The 21,028-nt window shown below is 47.0% G+C and overlaps 1 protein-coding gene across 3 annotated transcripts in view; it reads right to left on the bottom strand.

Moving 5' to 3' along the window:
• Gria1 (glutamate ionotropic receptor AMPA type subunit 1) overlaps positions 1-14,877 on the bottom strand; it is a 308,514-nt gene extending 293,637 nt beyond the window's left edge. For 2 of the 3 annotated variants that reach the window (XR_008719624.1, XM_055602891.1), the window contains exons 1-2: positions 14,267-14,876; positions 11,102-11,239 (exon numbers count right to left, since the gene is read on the bottom strand). Coding sequence is in view for 2 of the 3 variants with exons in the window: in XM_055602891.1 (XP_055458866.1) it covers positions 11,102-11,239; positions 14,267-14,348 (220 nt within the window). In the remaining variant the exon portion in view is untranslated. Of the gene's footprint in view, positions 1-11,101; positions 11,240-14,266 lie in introns of all 3 variants that reach the window. The other variant, XM_055602892.1, reaches the window with a different exon arrangement.
• Positions 14,878-21,028: the final 6,151 nt, after the last annotated feature.

Below are 21,028 nucleotides of genomic sequence, written 5' to 3'. Positions count from 1 at the left end.
CAGTGTGTCTGTTCCCATGGATTTCAGTAAAATGCAGTACTTGAAGTACATAAAAATAAAAGGCAATTTTAGAAAATCACTTTCATCCTAAAAATTCTATTTGAAGAGGACTCTAGAAAATGCCTCTCCATCGGGTGTCAATTTCATTACCCTCAACCTGCCTCATTTATATTGGTTTTGCCTGCATCCTCTGAGTCTTGGATATCCAATGGTCTTGGGTTTTCCTGTGCTTTGAGCATGACTGGCTAGGACATACCAAAGAGCAACCAAGAGGGCTAAGGATATTGGAAAGAAATGTCCAGTAACCTGAGCACCCCGTATTCCTTAATCAAGCTAGCAGGAAGTACAAAAGCTACTAAAATGCACAGGGTCATGTGACCAGACCATATGTGTTGATGCCAGTGATGAGAGCTGCCATCATGCCTTGGAAGGTAGCTGCAGGCATACCACAGGATGAGGAGAGCCCACCCAGCGCACGGATGTCTAAGAACCAAACTGGGACTACTCAGGGTTCTGCATCCCAACAGAGAGTTGCTTTCTTGTCTCAGAGGAAGGGAAGTCTACCCCATGGCCCTGGCGTGGAAAGGAGACATGAATCCCACTGACATGTAGTCATCCCCATGGTAACTGTGTGTGGTTGGTGCTATCTTCACACTCTTTTGAATGAAGCTGTGGTTCCGAAAAGGAGCATCAACACGTACAGCAGATAGAGCTCACACATCTGCAGCCAAATCGAGCTTTTGGTGGGTAAGAGTGCTTGCTGCACAATCATGATCTAAATATAGAACCTAGTACCCATTGGGCATAGCCATGCATCAGCCTGTAACTCCAGTGCTGGGGGAGACAGACACAGGGGGAGAGCTGGACCATCAGCCTAGTTTAAGATTCGGTGAGAGACCCAGCCTCAAAGGAATAAGATGAATGATAGAGAAGGATTTCCAACACCTGAGCTTGCATGCATGTGTGTGTGTGTGTGTGTGTGTGTGTGTGTGTGCGCGCGCACACACACACACACACACACACACACACGCTCACACATACAGACACAAACATATATGGCTGCACACACACACACATGTGCAAAACAAGACAAATGAGCCTGATATCTTATTCACAGCCCTCATAATCATCTACAGTGGTAGGAATGACTCACACCTGGCTTTCACCTCATCACTTTTCAGCCACACATCATAACCACATGGGGATTTGAAACTCTCAGAACTCAATAGAATCAGGGTGTACATCCTCTCTCCCTCCCCATAGCCACAGGCAACCTTGCTCTCTTCACTGCCATTCATTCATTCATTCATTCATTCATTCATTCATTCATCCATCCATCCATCTAGCTAGCACCACTACACACTAGTCTATGGTGACGATAATGAGAAACTGAAGGAAACAAAGTAATGGACCTCTAACTATTCCTCCCAGCATGCAGTGAAGGCAAAAACTAGGTGACTAAGGGGGGTGGGATGATTCGGGCATTGAGTGGAAGGTATTTGGGACTGAGATGCAGAGAAGAGGGTGGATCAAGAAAGCAAAGAATGCTCACAGGTAGAGACAGAGCTGGAGTTGACTAGGAAAGAATAACTTCTTTCTTCCCTCTCTTTCCCTTCCTCCCCTCCCCATTTTCTTCCTCTTTTTTCCCTCTCTAGTTTATTCCTTCCTCCCTCCTTGCCTCTCTCCCTCTCTTCTTTCCTCCCTACCTTTCTTTTCTTTCTCCTTTCCCTTCTTTCACAGGATTTTTCTTTTTATCCCAGGTTAGCTTCTAACTCACCATGTGGCAGATAGAGCCTCAAAATAACGGATATTCTCCTGTCTTAGTCTACTAACTGCTGTGACAATGGACATGAGCTAGCATACCTGAAAGAAGGGCAGACCACTGAGCAGGGAGTACGGGAGGGGCGGTGTGTAGGTACAGGGGAAGGATTGGGGGTTGGAGGACCACCATCACATCAAATGAACAGAGCGATTCAATGTACTGTCCAGCTTCTGAGCTAGGAAATCAGCTGCATGATTTCCTGCTGTGCACAGGGTCTCCAGAATTCTATGCCCTGCCTGGATCATCCGGAAGCTTTCACAGATACTCAGCTATGTGCTCACAGAGCCACATGGAACAGCAACTCATCCATGCACCATCAGCTTCCCTTCCTCCTAGCATCTTTTTCCCTGTTTTTTTTTTTTTTTTTTTGCCTTCCTTCACAACATATTGGATATAGGAGGAATGGAGCAGAGACCATTGCACTCCAGCCTAAAATCTGCAGGCTGCTGAGTGGCAAAAAGCCATCTCCCAGCTGCTCAGTGCTCTACACTGTAGGGAGGGAGACACCAGGACCAGTGCCTGACTCCCTTGAGGGAAACCAAAGTCTGAACAAGCATTTCTTTGCTTACAACTCTCAGGTGTCTTTTTGTGGCTTAGAATGCATAACAATCTGGCTCCAGCCACACGTACCCAACAGGTGCCTGCCTAGACTACAGCCACCTTTCTCCACTCATTTCTGCCAGTATACCATCCCAAGCTCCTGTCCTCAGCTCTGACCCCTAAGCTATGTCCTGCATTGAGCTGGTTCCTACATTATGTGCTTTCCCAGAGACCTGTTCCTTTAGCACATTTCTGGGGTGATTTCTTTATTTGACTCATCTGCTGTTGTTCCTGGCTAGGACACACCATGATTTCAGGGCTGTTTTCTGATTGTCCTAACAGTAAGCACTCCTGAAATACCCCTGAACTCCTGAGTGAACAGGTCTGTGTTTCCATACAGCATATGGCTATTTCACGTTGGGATGGGGTACTGTTTCCTTCGGGTTGGGTTAAGGACCCCTCACCACCTAAAGGCCAGGTGCACTCAGCATAAAATCCATGGGTTGGGGGGAGATGCACAGATGATTAAGAGCTGGCCTTACAAACATGAAGACCCGGGCTCAACCCCCAGCTTCCACGTAAATCACAAATGATGGTGCACGTTTTCAAACCCATAACTGGAGAGACAGAGGCAGGCAGATTCCTGGGACTCTCTAGGCAGCCATCCTAGCCTGGTAAAATCCATGAGCCTCAGATCTCACCAAGAGACTTATCTCAGAAAACAAACAAACAAACAAAAAACAAGATGGATGCCTTCTGAGGAATTCCACCAAAGATTGACCTTTGACCTCCATGTGCATGCACAACATATATATACACGGATCTCCTCACAGATATGTGCACTTGCATACACACAAAAATGCACACTCACTCACAATGAAAGGCAGAGGGATGCGATGGGGATGCTTGAACACTCCTGAGACTATCATCTGAGTAAGAAGATAGCCTGTTATTTTGGTCCAGGACTTCACATCTGAACCTGGAGAATCCAATCTCCTTTCATCGCACAACACACGATGCATATACCGAATGTTTTCAGCTGACCTGCCTTTCTGGTTTCTGCTTTAATCTTGTTTGATGAAACCTAGATGTCTCCAGCGGGAAGTTTACTTACAACAGGTGGGGAGTTCAGAAATTCTCTCTTCTGAACATGCATAAGAAAGAGAAAAGGAGGAGAGGGGATGAGAAAAGAAGAGGGCAGAGGAGAGAAGAGAGGAAGGGGAGAGAGGTGAAAAGAGAGAGGAGAGAGAGAGAGAGAATCCTTTTTTCACCTCTTTGTTCAAGCCTATTTGCTTTTCAAGACCCCAAGCCCCTTAAGCAGAGAATCCATACAATTCCTAGTGCTCAGTTCCTATTGCAAAGCCCTGGATGGCAAATGGATTTCATCTCTTGAGTCAACTCTGACCAATTTGCAGTAGCTGCGTAGAATGCTGAAGTGAGAGGGAGTCTGAGGTCATGCTGGAAAGAGTGTGAATAGCAGCAGCTGTCTCTGTGGTGTGGAAGGGGCATGGTGGGACAGCGAAGGTGGTGATGGATGCTTTGAGCATGTCTGAACGCATCTGTGAATGCAATCAGTTTCCCCAACAGCTCATGTAACTACTTTGCCAAGAAGACAGCAGCCATCTCCTTTATCTCAATAGAGGTCTTTACCCAGAGGGAGAGGTGTGTATCAAAAAGCCTCTGTTCAGAGAGAAAACCAAGACATCAGTGTCAACATCTGTGCTTCTTATGGGGAGAACATGGATGAAGATTCAGGAGCCCAAGCACGTTGTCATATCAACCAAAGAACTGCAGGTATTGGCTGTCAGCCCAGGGCATGATGTGGGTGTGCTGGCTGAGCAGTGTAGCTGTTTCCTCTGAATTCAGACTGTCTCTTCTGGACGGAGACGAGATTCTCGTAAGACAGGAAACAACAGAGGCTTCAAAAGTTCAGGAAACTCCTGATACTAATGAAAGTCTGCAGGCTGCTTCTCAAGGCCATCAAAGCAGCAAGCACTTGCTTGCTGGGGAAAGGAGACTCCACTACCAGTCAAGTTGCTTACAGACAGAACCTAGCTGGAGCTTGAGGGAGGCAGCTTTCTTGCTGGGGTGGGCCTTTCCGTGTGGCAGGGGTCTTGTGGTCTTGTGGTAAGTAAGGTTACTTACTCCTTTAAGTAACCCCTCACTCACGCTCCTGTAAGTAACACCATCATGCTCAGTGGTCCACTAAGCTAGACTCAGGTAGGATCATCGCACTGGTCTGTCCCTGGGCCCTATCTGGGGGTAATATCTATGTTTCTCCATGTTGCTCCAGGAAAGGTCACAGCACGGAATTCAAAAGCTCCACTCTCCAGCTCAGGAAATGGGCACATAGCACGTGGTTAAGGTGGAGGGAGGGCACTGACAACTGTGAATTTCTCCTCCACTGAACATCTCCCTGCCTCTTCACCGCTAACGTCTTCCCACATCCCAACGCGCACGTGTGCCTCCCTCTCCTGAAGTCTTGCTGTCCACAGCCAGTGTCTGCCTTATTTTATCCTGAATCAGACTCCAAGGCAGCACGTGGAGTCCCCACAAATCGCCTTCAGAGACTAATTTAGGCTCTTTTTTTTGCATATTTGCAAACAAATCTCCATTATTTTTTGTAGCAGCATCCATAAAATGGGGTTGTTATACCTAAGGCAACACCTAGGATGTATCAGTGGAAGGAAAGCTTCGGAGAGGCCTTTGCTCACCCTGTCTCTAGCTACATTCCTCGTTTCTATGTTAAGACTGATTCTTTTTTTTTCTTTTTCTCTTTCTTTCTTGTGTCGTTTTTTTTCTTTTTTGAGCAATATGCAGGTTTTACACATTTTTTTGTGTCCTTACTATTTCTTACAAAGTGAATGATAGATGTTAGAATAAAGTAACACAATACTGGAAGTTAAAGGGCAGTTTGAGCCCTGGCCTGTGCAGACCCAGCCAAGCAAGATCATCTGATTACAGCAGCCACATGAAGAGCAGGACATGGAGCTTGGCTAAACCTGGAAGCTTATGCTTTAGGTTTAAAAACAACAACAATTCTCCATTCTAAACAGTACAGGGAGAATATAATGTGTGCCCAACATTGCTTAGCACTTTAACTTTTCCCCAAAGATAACAGAAGTGCTGAATTTTGTCTACCTTCTGAAAATCATCCTGAAGGGTGAACAACATAAAATCATGGTCTCTGGGTTCGAAGCTTTGAGATGATGCGTGACGTTATACAGCACCTAAGAGGCCTTTTCCTGTCGCCAGCACCCAAAGCCTTGTTAGAACACCCTTGAGAATCCCAAGCGGACCTACCATAGGAGTCCCCCATAGCACCTGGCTCTAGCAGGCCACTGTCATCTTTAAGTTGTGTGGGTGAGCCCTTTCTCTTGGGGACTATGCTAGGGATGTTTTTGTGTGAACCCAGCACCACTGTGTGCTCAAGTGCATGCTCTCTGGAGAGCAGTTCACACTCTAGCAGTGGCTAGATGCGCCACACGGGAAGCCATGCTTGAGGAGTCCATGTGGCTTGCAGGGGAAATGCCTCCTGGAGCCAGTGGGGAAAGACAGAGATCTGGACCAGTCAGGGGAGGACTCATTCGGACGGTCACTACCCATCCCTTTTCTATTAATCAGGGCCATATAGGCTTGGGGCTTAAAGTTGCTTCATCTTTCAATAACATTTTAAAAGTTTTATTAGATATATTAATTATATATAATAATGGTCTCACCATGTCATTTTCACACATGTATGTAATGTATATTGACTACAGTCACCTCTTAACCCTTTCTCAAATCTTCTCCACTCACACCAATTCCTTTCCACTTCCCTTTTCTACTTTCTGGTTTTTGTTTTTATTTTTGATGCTTCAAAGAGTTTCATAGGGGCTGCTTACAGAAACATGGTAAGGGGCTGTGTACAGGGTCCTGGGCACCTTGCCAGTGGCTATGCCTCTGAAGGAAATGTCTTGTCCTCCCCAAACCAGCCATTAGCTGCACATAAATCTTCAGGGAGGGGCAAGGTCCCTCCTCCGTGACAGGAGGCTGATGGATTCAATCTTGTGCAGATCTTGCTCTGTCTTTTACATTTTTAAAAAGTCGAAACATCCAAATTTTAATATGAAATTTCATCTTTTTGAAGGCTGGTCTCTGTTCTGTTCTGAAAAATGGCCCATGGGTGGTCATTTAGTGACCCCTTTCACAGCACATGAGCTACGTGGAATTGAGAAGCCCATGCAGAAAAGTAGAGGAGGGGAAGTTTGTAATGTGTTCCCTCTACATCTGCTATTTTCTCTGCCCATAAAGTGCCACCCTCTACTCTTTCTGCCCTCCCTCCTTCTCTACCACACTCTCCGAGACAGGCCAATCCTGGGCCTCCCTGTGCCCCTAACACTCCTTAGAAATCTCTGCAAAGGCACGTGCAACATTACATTTTAATTTTCTCTTATAGGACAGCGTGCCTCACTGGGGATAAAGTCCTCCAGGGCAGAGAACGTGTCTTAGCTTTGTCTGCATTTCTGGTACTTAACGTTATGCCTGGGCTTGGTTAAGGGCTCAGAAATGCTTACTGGAGAAATGGAAGACTTTTGAGATAAAAGACTTGCTTAAGCTGTGGTGCCCATACTAAGCAGCGCAGAGACTTCTGGGTCTGCTTTTGACTGTTCTGATTCTGGAGGAAGAGAAGTCACTGCTGAGCCTTGCTTTAAACCAGCTCTCTAGGCAATTGCTATGTGCACTGAAGTCCAGGAACCTCTCAGCTAACTTATATGATGCACAAGGCTGGGTCTTTGCTTTTGGTTTTATTCTTTTGGCCCTTACAGTCCTAACATCTGGCACAGGGTTTGGCATGATGTGGGAATTGTGTGTGTGTGTGTGTGTGTGTGTGTGTGTGTGTGCGCGCGCGCGTGCGTGTTACAAAGGAATGAATTTTTCATTCATTCCTAATGAAGGAAGGAGTTGTAAAGGGGTAAGACGAGCTTGTAGCGGGGCTCCTCAGACTGCTGATTAACTGGAGCCTCGCTTAGCATGTCACTTGTCACTAATCTACTGTTACCATATAAAGGCATGAACACTGGTGGCTAGGCAGCCAGTATCTTTATGGATAGCCACTCCTGCTGAATGGAGAGCCAGCCCTACTCTGTCTTTGTAGATTTTGAAGGAGACTCCAAGACATTTGGATTGATTATCTCTTCACTGCCCTGTAAATAATGGCTGGTGAGGAGTGTCCTTGCAAAGGTGGTACTCTCACTTTGGCAGCAGTAGTCAGGATGTCTGTGTCCTCATGTCTGTCTCCCCTGCGTTCCATGCCCTGTATTCACCGCTCTCCCCTTAGATTGCCTGTTGCTGAAACTTCTAGCAGGAACAGTTAATGCATGTCTTCTCCCTTCCTCTCTCCACCCTCTGGTGGAGGGATAATGAATAGCAAAATACATCGCAACACAAAATTGAATGATCAAATTGAAATGATAAATGCTTGCTCATTTTCTGAAGTCAAAATGGAATGGGGCATTAATTCGAGGTAACTGCTACTTCGTCTTTCAAAGAAATACACACAGAAGCTGGCTCTGAATGACATGCTTTACTTAGCTGTTCATGTCTGATAGATTAACCCCTTCTGCCCGGAACAACTCTCTCTCCTTGATGGCTTTACTCAGTTCAGATTCCCATACACAAGCATAGACGCAAAGCATTCCACAGCTTTCTGTAAAAGTAGCAGACAGTAGTTGCAATGCTATCACTCCCCCAAACCTTCCCCATTCCTTTAGATCTTGGGACAAAAGAGCAAAAACTGAAGGTCTGAGCATAAATGACTTCATTGCTTCTCGGAAAGCCTCCCCAAGTTCCCTTTGGGGTGGATGTAATCTGATTAAGAGCCAATGTTTTAACCTCCTTGTTTCCAATGTCCACCTTGGTGCACAGCCTAAAGAAACACTGAAAGAACAGCCATACTCACAGAGCATAAACGAGTAACAACCTGTGTGCTAGCCTATGGCAGACTTCAAGTTCAAACCCTCTGATTCACTGCCCATAATGGGCAGCCCTGCCTTTGTCAGGTTTCTGCCTCCCTGATAAACAGCCAACACCTCTGTGCAAGATCAGGTCTTAGGTTGTGAAGATAACAGACCAGAAACACCATCTCTTGCCTTTTAACATTTCTTTCTCATTGTGTCCTCATTATCTTGTCTCAGTGCTCAGCATCTTGACAGTAGGGAGGCAGTTATCATATCTTTCCAGCAAGTTCTGATACAGACAGTTCTCAGCCCTGTGAGTTGAGACGACATGTGCCAGCCATTTATTCTTATTGATTCCTTTATCCTCTTTGTTGGGCAGTGAGCACCTTTGAGAGTTTGATCAAATCAATGAAATTGGGGCTTCCTGTGTGTGTGTGTGTGTGTGTGTGTGTGTGTGTGTGTGTGTGTGTTCTGGTACCAATGGACACTGGAGGAAGGTGTCATATCCCATACAGCTGCCATTACAGGTGGTTTGAAGTTTGGGGAACTGAATTTGGGTCTTCCGCTAGAGCCATTTATGCTCTTAACTTCTGAGCCATCTCTCCATGCCTGAAAGGCGTCTTCACGGTTGCACATGCATGTAAAAGATTTGGGTGGTATAAACACACTGATGTCCCACTAAAACCCTTCCATCTTAGAGCTGTGTGGAAAAGAACAAGAGGCTATCCAATAGCTAAACACCTGTTCTGCGTTGCTCTCACTTTCTTGCTGGAATATTTTCACAGACCCACAACTTAAAGATGCAGGGCTAGCTCTTTTCTTCCATGGAGTGCGTGTGATTGTTGATTGTGACAACAAGCTGACTGGTTTAAATGCTCCTGAGCACATTAGTGAGGCACACTGAGTGAGGAGTAACTCAGACATAACATTCAGAATAGCTGAGTAGGAAGAGCCACCCCGAATGCAGGAGGCGCTATCCACGACCTGGGGTAGCAGGCTGAATAAAAAGGGAAAAGGAGAAAATCAGTAGAACCCAGCAGCCTCTTTCCTCTGCTTCATGAGCTACTCAGATATCATACAAAGGACCATAGGTCCTGCCACCCAGTCTTCCCCATTACGACGGACTGCGTCCTCAAGCTGTGAGTCAGCGTCAGCCCTTCCCACAGCAAGCTGCTCCCTGTTAGGTATTTGGTCAACCGACAAATGTTGCAAGTAATATGCCAGACAAGATCTTCAACCCTAGCTGTATCAGGATGCAGAGTAGTGACTATTTTATCCATTGGACTACCCCTGTGCAAGGTCACAGATACAGCTTGAAATTGGAGTTTATCACTTCCGGGGGCAGTATGAGGCCACTGCCTCATCTGAACACCATCTCTGACTTTAGGCATTACAGCTAAGGTACCCTAAAGATAGATGGATCTACCTGTTTGTCATAGTCAGAAGAAACATAGACTTGAGGGTGGAAGGTGGTCACAAGACCACTGTCAACTTCTCCACTGACCTTGTGAAGGTTACATAGCTGCCCCATCTCAGGCTCCTGTCTCAAAGAGACGACAACAGTTCTCTGCAAAGCTCCATCAAGAAGTAAAACAGACAGTTCCCCAGAGCAGCCAGTTCCACATAGTCTGTAGCCAACGATTAATGGATAAGAGCAAAGACCACCGTCCAAACCCATGATGCATTTACCAAAACCCTCTGGTGAACAGTAATTCCTGGAACTCATATCACCATTTTCCTGGGTGTGATCTTAGAGGCAGAGAAAATTCTGAGTTCTTATTTGCACACTTCAAAATCTCACCAGCAGCAATCACTGAGAGGCCCCCATGAGGGAATGTGGGAGAGAAAGATGAAAGACACATCCATGTCTTCCACCATCTGTAGGTCAGCAGAGGTCATGAAGCCAGTGGAGGTTCACAAAACATGCAGTGCCAACTCAGTCCAGTATGGGGTCTGTAACTGTTTCCCCTCGTTCTAGAGGCTCACACTTTCTTGCTGCGCATTCCCACCAGAGCTTAATCCCTAGAGGGACAGTGTCTCTACTGATTGATTTTTAGGCTTTCCTCTGACACAGAGGGATAGCTATACAATCCCCTGCCCAGGTTTGCTTGTTAGGCTCCTGTTGTTAGAGGCGTTTGCTCACCACATTTTTAATGTTGCCACTCCAGGTGTTCCCACTGTAGCTCCCCGTCATCATCCTGCAGGTGACCTGCATTCTGCTTTTTGCTCCAGAGTCATCACTAAAACTGTGTAGTCATCTTAGATGTTTCTCTTTTTAACCCGCAACACATCACACCTCTTTGGAAGCCACCTAGCCACCACATTTCAATAATTCCTATTCGCTTTGCCAAGATAGGACACACTTCAAATTCACCTGTGATTATCAAGACGTGAGCACGCCTTTGTTCTCCTAGCAGGAAATGGCTGAGGCATTTCAAGCACCTGGTCCTCAAGTCACACCCATTCCTTCTCCCTCTCGATGGTTGCCTAGTCGTGAAACTGCTCAATTGAGAGGCCCCAGTGAAGTAAGCCAGATGTAGTCAACCCAAGACCCCACCAGGCTGGCATTTAAAACTCGCTGACAGTGAAAAAGCACACCCAGTCTATGAAGCGCAGCAGGCTCTGAAATATAGACTGTGGGACTCACTTAAAAGGCTCTGGAAATTTCCCTTGAAGGGCCTTCTCTCACGAAGACAAATGACGACTGGAGTCATCTTTGCAACAACAACACCTACCCACGGGCCCTCCCATCACGGGTCCAGCTCAGAAAGACATGTCAGAAATAGCAGCCGTTACTTACATCGGTAAGTCATCTCAAAGCTGTCACTGATGTTCACAATATCGATCTGGGGAAGCAGCTTGGGGGGCTCCGTGAGTTGTGACAAAGCAAACCTAAAAGCCGCATGTTCCTGCGATTGTTGGTTTGGAAATAACCCCCCTGTGAGGAGAGAAAAGGCAGTGGAGTAAGATAGGGGGTAGAGATGGGTCTCAATTGCTCAGCAGCCCATCCCTGGGAGGTCAGTTCTCTCCCATGCAAACCCAGAGCTGTGGTCATAGCTCTCACTGGTGAGGACTCCAAACAGACTCAACTGGATGCCAAGTCTTAAACTCCATAGATTAGCTTTTATGTCAGGGCCCCTAGCACCTCCACTCTGCCCCAACATTTCACTGTGTGCCCCTTGGCTCGGCAAAGGATACAAGAGACCTATAGAATTTCACTTCTTTCTTTCTTTCTTTCTTTCTTTCTTTCTTTCTTTCTTTCTTTCTTTCTTTCTTTCTTTCTCATTTTTTACAAGATCTCCAGTAGCTTCTGTTTACACATACACACACACACACACACACACACACACACACACACACACACACATGCACATAAAGATCCTCCCTGTATGTACTTTTGCTTTTCTTATCCAGACCCCATTTCTCATTCACAGAGCCTTCAGGTACCAGGAAGTGTTGCAAAGTGACAGATATAGAGGCCTGGGACCATTCAGGCTTTTCTACCACTGCAACTGCTTGTTTCAGACTTGGCCAGATTTGCAAGCAGTGTTGCTTGCCCATTGCCTGCAAGGCTTCTTGTTTATTTTCTCTGAGAACTCTAGTTTTTGTCTCTCGTTGCTCATGTTTCCAGATACCTTAGGAACGGGTGGTTACATAAGGGATTGTCATTGTGCTTTGCAGATGTGGGGTCTTAAGAGTGCCAGGATGTGCAAACAGCTCCTAGTGAAGAGCACGGGGAAGGTACCTGCCAGGGTTCTTGTTCCAAGACACACGAGGACACAGAGCTTTTCTTCGCAGTAGTGTGGATGTGTAACTGAATTGAAATACATTCCTCTAAACTGAAATCAGCTGTTTCTAGGGGCCGAACTACAACAAATCGTGTGCTCAGGAGTTTCTCTCTGATTGGCCAGGAATTCACAGTTCCAGGAATATGTGGATAACTTCCTGTGCTGTGGATACATGTTTGGCTCTAAGGACAAACTATGGACGTCGGGGCTTGTGTTAGAGACCATGTGCTGATGACGACCTCCTGGAAGGGATGATTTCAGCATTTGTTCTACCGGTTGATATGTCTCCCCGGGGTTTAAAAAGAGCAACAGTGACTGAGACTGAACATAAAATCTCTGCGGAGACGCATGGGCGCACACGGTGTGTCCCCATAAACGCCCCAAGCACTTATGCCGCAAGGATGCTGTGCACACACCCGCAGAAGCCAGTCCCCAGTCCCCTTGGTGAAAGGTTACAACTGGCGAAGTGTAGACAGCCAGGAAGAACAAACCGTGTCACAGGCCAGCCCAGGGGACTGCCACACACACTGAACGCCCCATTTTAGCAACCAAAACCAACCAAGCAAACAAGCCAAAAAATAAAAAATAAAATCCCTCTTGCTTGGGATGCTCCAGTCTCTCCTCCCAGGTGACCACACCCCACACTCCTCTGTCCTGGTTCTCTCTACAGTGAATGGGAGTGAGCAGGTGGGAGGTAGGAGGGAGCAGTTACAGGCTGAGCCACAAGGGAAGTGTCTCCCGGAGACAGGAAGTTTGTCTGTAAGGCAGGAGCTCACGCACATGTACACACTTCAGAACACAGCTTAACAGGTGTCAGGAAACAAAGCAAGTAACTCCACGGCCATCCCAGTGGTACCAGGAGCCAGGAAGCTGCAGAGGCCCAAGGAGGCTATCAGCAACACATATGTGCCCATAAGATCCCCTCTGCATGCCCCCAAACACAAAAATTCTCTCCCTCCCTCGCTTTCTCTCTCTCTCTCTCTCACACACACAGTAGCAGAGATGGAACTCTTCCTAGTAGTGCAGAGGACACAGAAAGCCAACCTGCCAAGATGTCTCAAAGCACAACAACCTGGTTGACACTGGGGTACAGACAGTGCTGAGCGGCTGGTCACTTTGACCCTAAACCCTGTTATTGGTGATGATGCTTCATTTGTTTGGCTTTCCCCCCCCCCCCATGGTTAAGGGAGCAGCAATACCTGTCCGCTCCTTCCTAGATACAAGTACAGCCACCAGATGAAGAGAAATGAGGACCAGAAAGGCATGCAGCATGTTGAAACCCACCTGCAGGTTGAAAGGATGGAGGCCAGGATGGGGACTGCTGCTGGGGGAGCGGGGGGGGTGAGGAAGGTAGCCTATACCTGAGTGTGTGCTAGCAGGAGCACTATTGTCAGTGTCTGTGGTCAGAGCCCTAAAGAGAAAGGGGCAAGGATGAGAGAAAAGGCAGGCTAGGAAGTTCCAGGATTAGGGAACAGGGGACACAGCCCAGCATGGCAGATGGCAAAGGAAGACAGCTAGGCTCGGGAGCTCCGGCTACAGACTGGGGCCTGGGACACCTTCTGGGCAAAGGCAATCAACATAACCACCACCACTCCTTCTCTAAGAGGGGTCTCTAGCCCCTCCCCCAGCCAAGACATAACTGCTACCCCGTCACTCAGGCTGCATGTGCCCGTTTAATATATAATCTTAACACACATACGCCCACCATACATATTTATATAAATCAACCAGAGCAGGCACCGTCCACCAAGCAAGAGTTAACTCCTTAAGCACTCTGAACCCTGTGTCAAGCGCAGTCTGATTATATTTTTCCCTCTCTGGAACGCAGGCTCCTCCATTTCAGGCACTCACGCTTGATGCTCCCAGTGAGCGGTGAGCATGCACCTGTATGTGTGTGTGTGTGCTCGTGTGCGCGTGTGCACTCGAGAGAACACTTCCCCTGTGCCCCTCACTGGCATCCGAGGAGGATGAAACCCCTTCCCCCCCCACTCACTGGCAACCCAAGTCTTCCTGCCATCCTGGTTTTCGGTTGCCAAGCACAACAGCTCTGACTGAGATTGGGTTGAGAAATCTCCCCTCAAAAAAGAAAAAAAAAGAAAAAAAAAGAAAAAAGAAAAGAAAAAAAAAAATCCTGGCCAGATCCCCAAAGTCCATCCCCAGCTGTCCCTCTCACTCACCTATCTGGATATTGTTGGGGAAATTGGCACCCACAACCGCACCTAGAAATCCGGTGCAGAAAAAGGCAAAGATGTACGGCATATTCCTTTTTACATTGGCGAAAAAGAAGCCTTGGTCCAACCATAGATTTGGTCTTCCCTCCCCTTCCTTTGATTCTTCTTGATGCTCTGCCGGCTCTTTTCTTCCCGCAGTTCCTTGCTTGCTTCTTTCCTTCCTCCCTTCCTTCTGTGAGGTTTCTCTTGTTTCTCTTGGAAGGGGAGCCAAGCAGTTAAGCTGCAGCGTTAACGCCGACTGACAGCCAGATTAACTGAGCCGGGAGCAGCCCGTCCTCATGCTTGGAGCGCTAGCTCGCTCAGCTCCCCCTCTCCCTCTGCTCTCCTCCTCTTCTCTAGCAGCCAGCCTCTCTCTCTCTCTCTCTCTCTCTCTCTCTCTCTCTCTCTCTCTCCCTCTCCCTCTCCCTCTCCCTCACACTCTCACAGGCTGCCAGCTCTCTATGCTGATACTCAGGAGAGCCAGCTCGGAGTTCCTGCATTGGCCTCTCCTACCCATCACCTCTGCCTCCACATCTTCACCTCATTTTCCTTTCTGTGGAGCAGGAGGGAGGGTGGAGGGTACTTTCCCATATAAGGGGCAACTACTGTCCCCTTCACCTCCCCCACCCTCCTCTGCTCTCTCAGCCCCTCCCCCAGCCAGGGGATAAGATGCTACTGGGAATGCGGGTTCAGCTGCAAGTCAGTAGGTGGCAGGGGGTCCCCACAATAGCCCTGGATTCACCAGCTGCTTGATCTAGGTCACTTTTCCTAGTAGTTCGCGGTTGCGCTGGATATATCTTCTACACTCCACTGGCCCAATTATTTTTACAACTAATTCCCAAGGGGGAGACCCTCAAAATCCCTCTCCAGAAATTTAAAGGGAAGACTGAGAGAAAGACAAACAACGGTAGCTTCAGGGAGACTGTCCTGTGGTGGGACCTGGATGCTAGCAGAGCCTTCCTCTGTTAGGATTGGCATGGGTGGCATCTTTGGAACCATAGGTGTTTGAACTTGACCCCTCCCCTCCGGCTTTTTTTTTTTCTTTCTTGCAGGGCACAGGAATCTATAACAGCAGAGTTGTGTGGGTGGGTGAACGAAGAAGATTCAGGGTACGCACACAGGGCAATTACGTGAGTCATTTTGGGCTGATTCCAGCCGGAGGACGCAGGCTGCTTTCACTTATATCTGCACACATTGTTTGAGCTCCGTAGAAGCTGGGCCTCCGTGGACCCTGCTGGACGGCAGCTGGCTCCGAGATACCCCAGAGAGAATAGTGTGCCAGGATGATAGTTTGAGCTGTGGTACAGCCATCCATAATAACAGCTGAGGCCGTTTATAGTCTATGAAACAAACTTCATGGACATCCACCTGTCACACTCAGAAGTGACCATAGGTCCTGGGATTCAGACATGAAGATGCTCAGTGAGGCCTTGGGTTTTTGAGCATTTTTTTTTGCTACATTTTTAAGTGTAAATGTGACTATATGTTTGTATGTTTACATGCATGCCATGACACGTGAGTGGAGATCAGAGGACAACTTGTAGAATTTGGTTTTCTTCTTCTATCCTCTGGGACCAGGGATTGAACAGGGACATCGGCTTAGCAGCAGGTGCCTTTACTGGGCTAAACCATCTCACTGGCCCTGCTCATGTGAACTTACAGGCTCTGGCTGTAGCCAATAGACCCCTGCCCTGGCTGAGATGCTTACACAGCACAGAGCCTTGCAGGAAAAGCAAGCTCCACATGTCGCCAGTAGGAAGAACTTAAAAGACTTTGGACTGGGTTTTCCTTTGCTACTGGGACAGAGCATTTTATCAAGAGACTCCCTTTCTTCAACAGCACTGTGCCATCACACTCTGGGACTTGCAAAGCCCTCAACACAAAAATGTAGAGTAGGAGTGATGTGGTGGCCGGGCGGGTGTCTTGTGCTTTCTGTGTCTTTCTGTAGACTCACTAGGTAGCCTGAGTGTTTCCAACACCGATGGTTACCTACCATTTATCTTGCAGCAGATTGCTCACTAGGCATCGCTGGGGATACGTTTGTGTGACAAGCCCTGTGGGAAGTGATTGCATTCCCATCTACTCATAAAGACACTGTGGTCCAGGGATTTGGTCAAGTCTTCACTTCCAGCATGGAAAGATTAGGAATGTGAACGCAGGGAACTGTTATCTGGTGCAAAGGTCATCACACTTTCCCTCTCCAGGCAGTGGCATCCTGGTGTTAGCATCAGCTAGGTAAACTAAGAGGCCGGGCTCTAGAAAGACCACTTCTAAAGTCCCGGCCAATATTAAGAGCCTGTGATTGAATGATTCCATGTTAAAATTCTTCCATGGGATTTTTAATTTTTTTTTCTGTCTCTTACTATTTTGAATGGTACCTGGGGACCTTTCAAGCTCTCTGAGCTTTGTGCCTTGTAATAATAATAATTAGGCTGTCACTAAAGGCTTCATACATTGTCACCTTTCAGAAGATCTCAAAGCCCTTTACAAGGATTAATTAGTAAAATCACATCACCGGCTTGGAGTTGGAAATAATTGTTTGGCTCGGGGGTGTGATTAAAGGAGTCCAAAAGATGCATTTTCTATGATCTTCATAAATCATATAATGAGACAGAGCTTCCAGGACACAGCTCTATGGTCTGCCCTTCATGGGTATGATCAAGAGTGGCCCATGGCTTAAAAAAAAATACATGTCTATTCAATGGTTAAAGACACATGGGGCTGGCACAACTTAGGCCCAGGCATTGAGGCCAAGTCACATTTCTCTTCAAATTAATGAGTAGAGGGCTTCCTCTCTGTATCCACACAGGGTTTGGAGCTGGGAAACACAGAAATGTACCACCAGGCAGAGTCTATGTCCCAAAGCAGGTGAATTTGGTGGGTAGCAGAGGTCTTCATCCAACTGACACACAACACAGACCAGGATGAGGGCTCTGAAGCAAATATCACCGTGGGGGAAGGGACAGGAACATAGCCACTGCTGGGCCCCAGCATGACTTCAAAGACTTGGGGAAGGAAACCTGTAGGCAGAGACTAAGCATGCAAAAGGACAGAGGGGACAGCCTGCTGGAGGCAGGAGAGGAGCCAAGTGCTCTATGAGCCTGAAAAGAAACGGTAGAGGACAGGGACAGGAAACCAGAAGAGGCAAGGCTAGGGACCTGCTTACTACACTGTGGAACAACGCAGAAATGGTGAGAGCAGCAGACAGAAACTGGTCAGGTAGGGCAAGGTCCCTAAACCAGCAGTTCTAAGAATGGCCTTACTGGAGGCCAGGAACACCAGAAAAGCATTATGGTTTTTCTGTCTTTGTTGTGTCCCATAGGAGCACCTCTGCCTAGAGAGACTACAGGGCTAAAATTGAAAGGGGTACCCCCCACCCCTGCCAGACACTGGCTTGGGCCAACTGGGCTGACCAACTCATTGCCTTCCACATTCTTCACCCAAGTTCTCTGCTGCTAAGTCTTTTAAAAAGTCCCTAGACTAGCAGGTCAGTAGTAGCCTATTTCCTGGAACCCCTCTTACCATACAGGGGCTTCCCCCCCTGTATCTCTCCCCTCCTCCTTTCTCTTAAGCTTCCACCTATGAAACTATGATAAACTTCTAAAATTTACCCTGAGCTCCATGAATTTTATTCTTCAAATTCACATGACAAGAACTTTCAAAGCCCCCACTGGATAGATCAGTATTGGTGGCTATCAAGTTTCCAGGACCCTGGCTCCCTGAGAAAGCTTCATAGTTTTCAGAAACACCCCAGCGTTCCTGTATCAGAGCTATGGGGGACATTACAGGTTGATAAGGAAGAAACTGATCACCGTCAGGAGGTCTTTCCTCATATCCTTAGCCTCAAAAATAAGATCTCATACCACATCTTCATTTTTCCTAAACCACCCTCTTCTGTGCCATCCTCTGTCCATGGTTCCAGCCCCTACTGCTATTTACAAGGGAAGCATGAATCTTAAAAGATGGCCTCACAGACAGCTGGGATTAATGGTGGCCAAGACTTATAGATACAAGACACCCCATGTGCAAGCTGGTAGGACTCAGAGTGGTTAGATGGCCAGCCTGAAATTGTGGGTCCCAACTGGCAGCAGCATTCTCCCTGAGTGGCATTGGCAGTGTCTGAAGATATTTCTGGTCCTCACAACTGGGGGAGTGCTATTTGGCATGGGTTGATAGAAGCCACAGATCCTTCCAAACCTTGTGGAATACATAAGGCAGCTGCTGCAACAACAGTGTGACCTGGCTTACGGTACACCCAGAACTGACGCCAAAGATCTTTCTTAAAACTTAAACAGAGAAACACTTATTTTATTGTATGTGTATGTATGTGTGGTTACCACGTATATGTCCATAGTACCTAAATGTATGGGTGATATGCGGGTACCTACCTGTGTGTGTGTATGTACCCCATGTGTCTGCCTGGTGTCAAAGGAATCTAGACGAGAGCATCGGATCCCTCAGAACTGGAGCCACGGGTAACTGTGGTTCACCGTGTGGTCGCTGGGAACTAAACTTAGGTCGTCGGCAAGAATAGCTTGTACTCTTAGCCTCTGAATGATCTATCCAACTCTATAAATGATTCCCAATTACTACATTTATTGACTCACTGTGTGTGTGCATCTATGTGGACATGTGCATGCCATGGGCCATAGCAGGCAAGTGGAGCTCAGAGGACATCTGGGAGTCAATTTTCTCTTCTGGCCACATGGGTCCTATGATTTCAGCTTGATGGCATGTACCTTAACCTGCAGAGTCATCCCAAAAGCTCTAAAGACTTTTTTTCTTTTCTTATGCAAGATGACTTTATTCAGCGTAAAATGATAGTATAGCTTATAGAGGGGTAGACTGTTAGTCAAAATTGGGAGTGGCTACATGAGTGGGAGTACTCAAGGGCTCAAGGGACCTCCTTAAAGGCCATGACATCTGGCTATCAGGGCCTCTGTCCCAGCTTCCTACTCTACTATATTACCCAGACAGAAGTCTCGCTGTATCTCCTTCTTAAGAGTTTTCACATTATTAAGTAGAACATCTGAGGATGGGTGCTCCTTCAAGTCCAGATGGAAGGGCTCCGGGTAGCTGATAAGCTCGTATGAAAGCAGTCCAAACCCCAGCCACAGTGTGTCCCAGGGACAGCGTGGCACCTACTTTTCAACTGGATTATAACCTACCCTGGGACAGCTTTGGCAAGCCTTAACTTCTGTTGCTCTGTAGCCAAAATAGCTTTAGAATCCCTTTATTTGACTTTGGTTTTAGTTTTTATTTGTTTTTGTTTTTTTTTTTTTTTTGTTTTGTTTTGTTTTGTTTTTTTTCACTGCAAAACAAAGAAATGGTGTTGGGCAAATAACTCAAGTCCAATCGCCTCCTTCGGCCACATAGGAAAATAAAGGGAAAGCACGGAAGAAGATGGGGCAGTGGGTGTGTGTGTGTGGGGGGGGCAGGCAGGGTAGACGAGAAAGCAAGCCTGCTGAAAGTGGTTGGAGGGATCCAAGGCCCATTATCATCATGTCATAAGGAAATACAGGCCTAGTGTGGCAGATCTTAATTTTTTTTTTGAGACAGTAGAAATACAGATGGGTGGGGGAGGGTATGATTCAATTGGTAAAGTACTTGCTCCACAAGCATGCAGACTTGACTCGGACCTCCAGCATGCACACAGAAGCCAGGCACAGTGGCTTGTGTGCTTGTGATCTCAGAGCTGGGATGCAGAGAGACAGGAGGATCCCTGGGGACTCACTGGCTAGCCAGGCTAGATAATAAGTGAGCTCCTGGTTCAGTGAGAGACCCTGCCTCCAAAAACAGGGTAGAGAAGGCTTTGAGGAAGGCACCGTTTGTTTCCAGACTCCACAGGCACACATGGACGTATGTATCCCCTACACATCTTCATAAATCTGTATACATAAAGAAACATGGGTCTTGTGCATCTAAAAAAAATATTAGATATATCTTTTTTTTTTTAAAAGGTTCAGGAAAAAAAAAGGTAAGGTACAACATGCATTAAGTCAGAATCTCTTTGCTCAGTCTGATCCACTGTCCACAGAGTTTCTGTCATGAAGATTTTTAATCCACTATTTTATGTTCTTTGGGGAACCAAGTTCACTTATTTTCAGGGCCTCTGTACCTTCATTTTGTGAAGTGGTTAGCTGAGGCTCTGCCCTGGTCCACTGTGACCCACTGGGCCTGGATGATATCCAGTTACCTGTGACAGGAATATGAGGGCTCCCTCCCTCCCTGCCTGGCCTCAGCCTCTATCTGTAGAACGTGAAGTTTGTTCTGGCTTCCACATTCTGGGTTTCCAGTGTACAACCATTCAAGGGGAGGGGAACACCATCAAATTTATAATCTGAGAACAAACTGCTGACGGCTAATAAATTGTCAAGAACGCAATCAGAGAGAGGGTACCCCTGTGGCTTTAGGAAAGCCGTGTTTTCATAGACGTTAAAAAAAATAATAGTGATAATATTTTCCATGTTTTCCAGCACATTTCATACCGAAGGATCCCAAAATACTCCACAGACTGTGTGTCAAGAACACACCCTGAAGAATGTAACTACCCACTCTGGAGCTCTGCCAGGCTGAACACTGTTTTCCATCTTTTTCCCCCCTCTTTTTCTTCTTTCTGACTTCCCTCTCCTTCTCACACAAATGACAGCATTTTTATAAGTGCTCAGCGTTACTAGGTAATTATGGAGCAGAGAAAGTTCTAGAAGACACCTCCAAGCAAGATCAGTA

Source organism: Psammomys obesus, unplaced genomic scaffold (genome assembly GCF_907164565.1).
Source record: "Psammomys obesus unplaced genomic scaffold, mPsaObe1.curated_primary_1811, whole genome shotgun sequence".
Classification (NCBI taxonomy): domain Eukaryota; kingdom Metazoa; phylum Chordata; class Mammalia; order Rodentia; family Muridae; genus Psammomys; species Psammomys obesus.
This window is presented reverse-complemented; position numbering and strand designations above follow the sequence as displayed.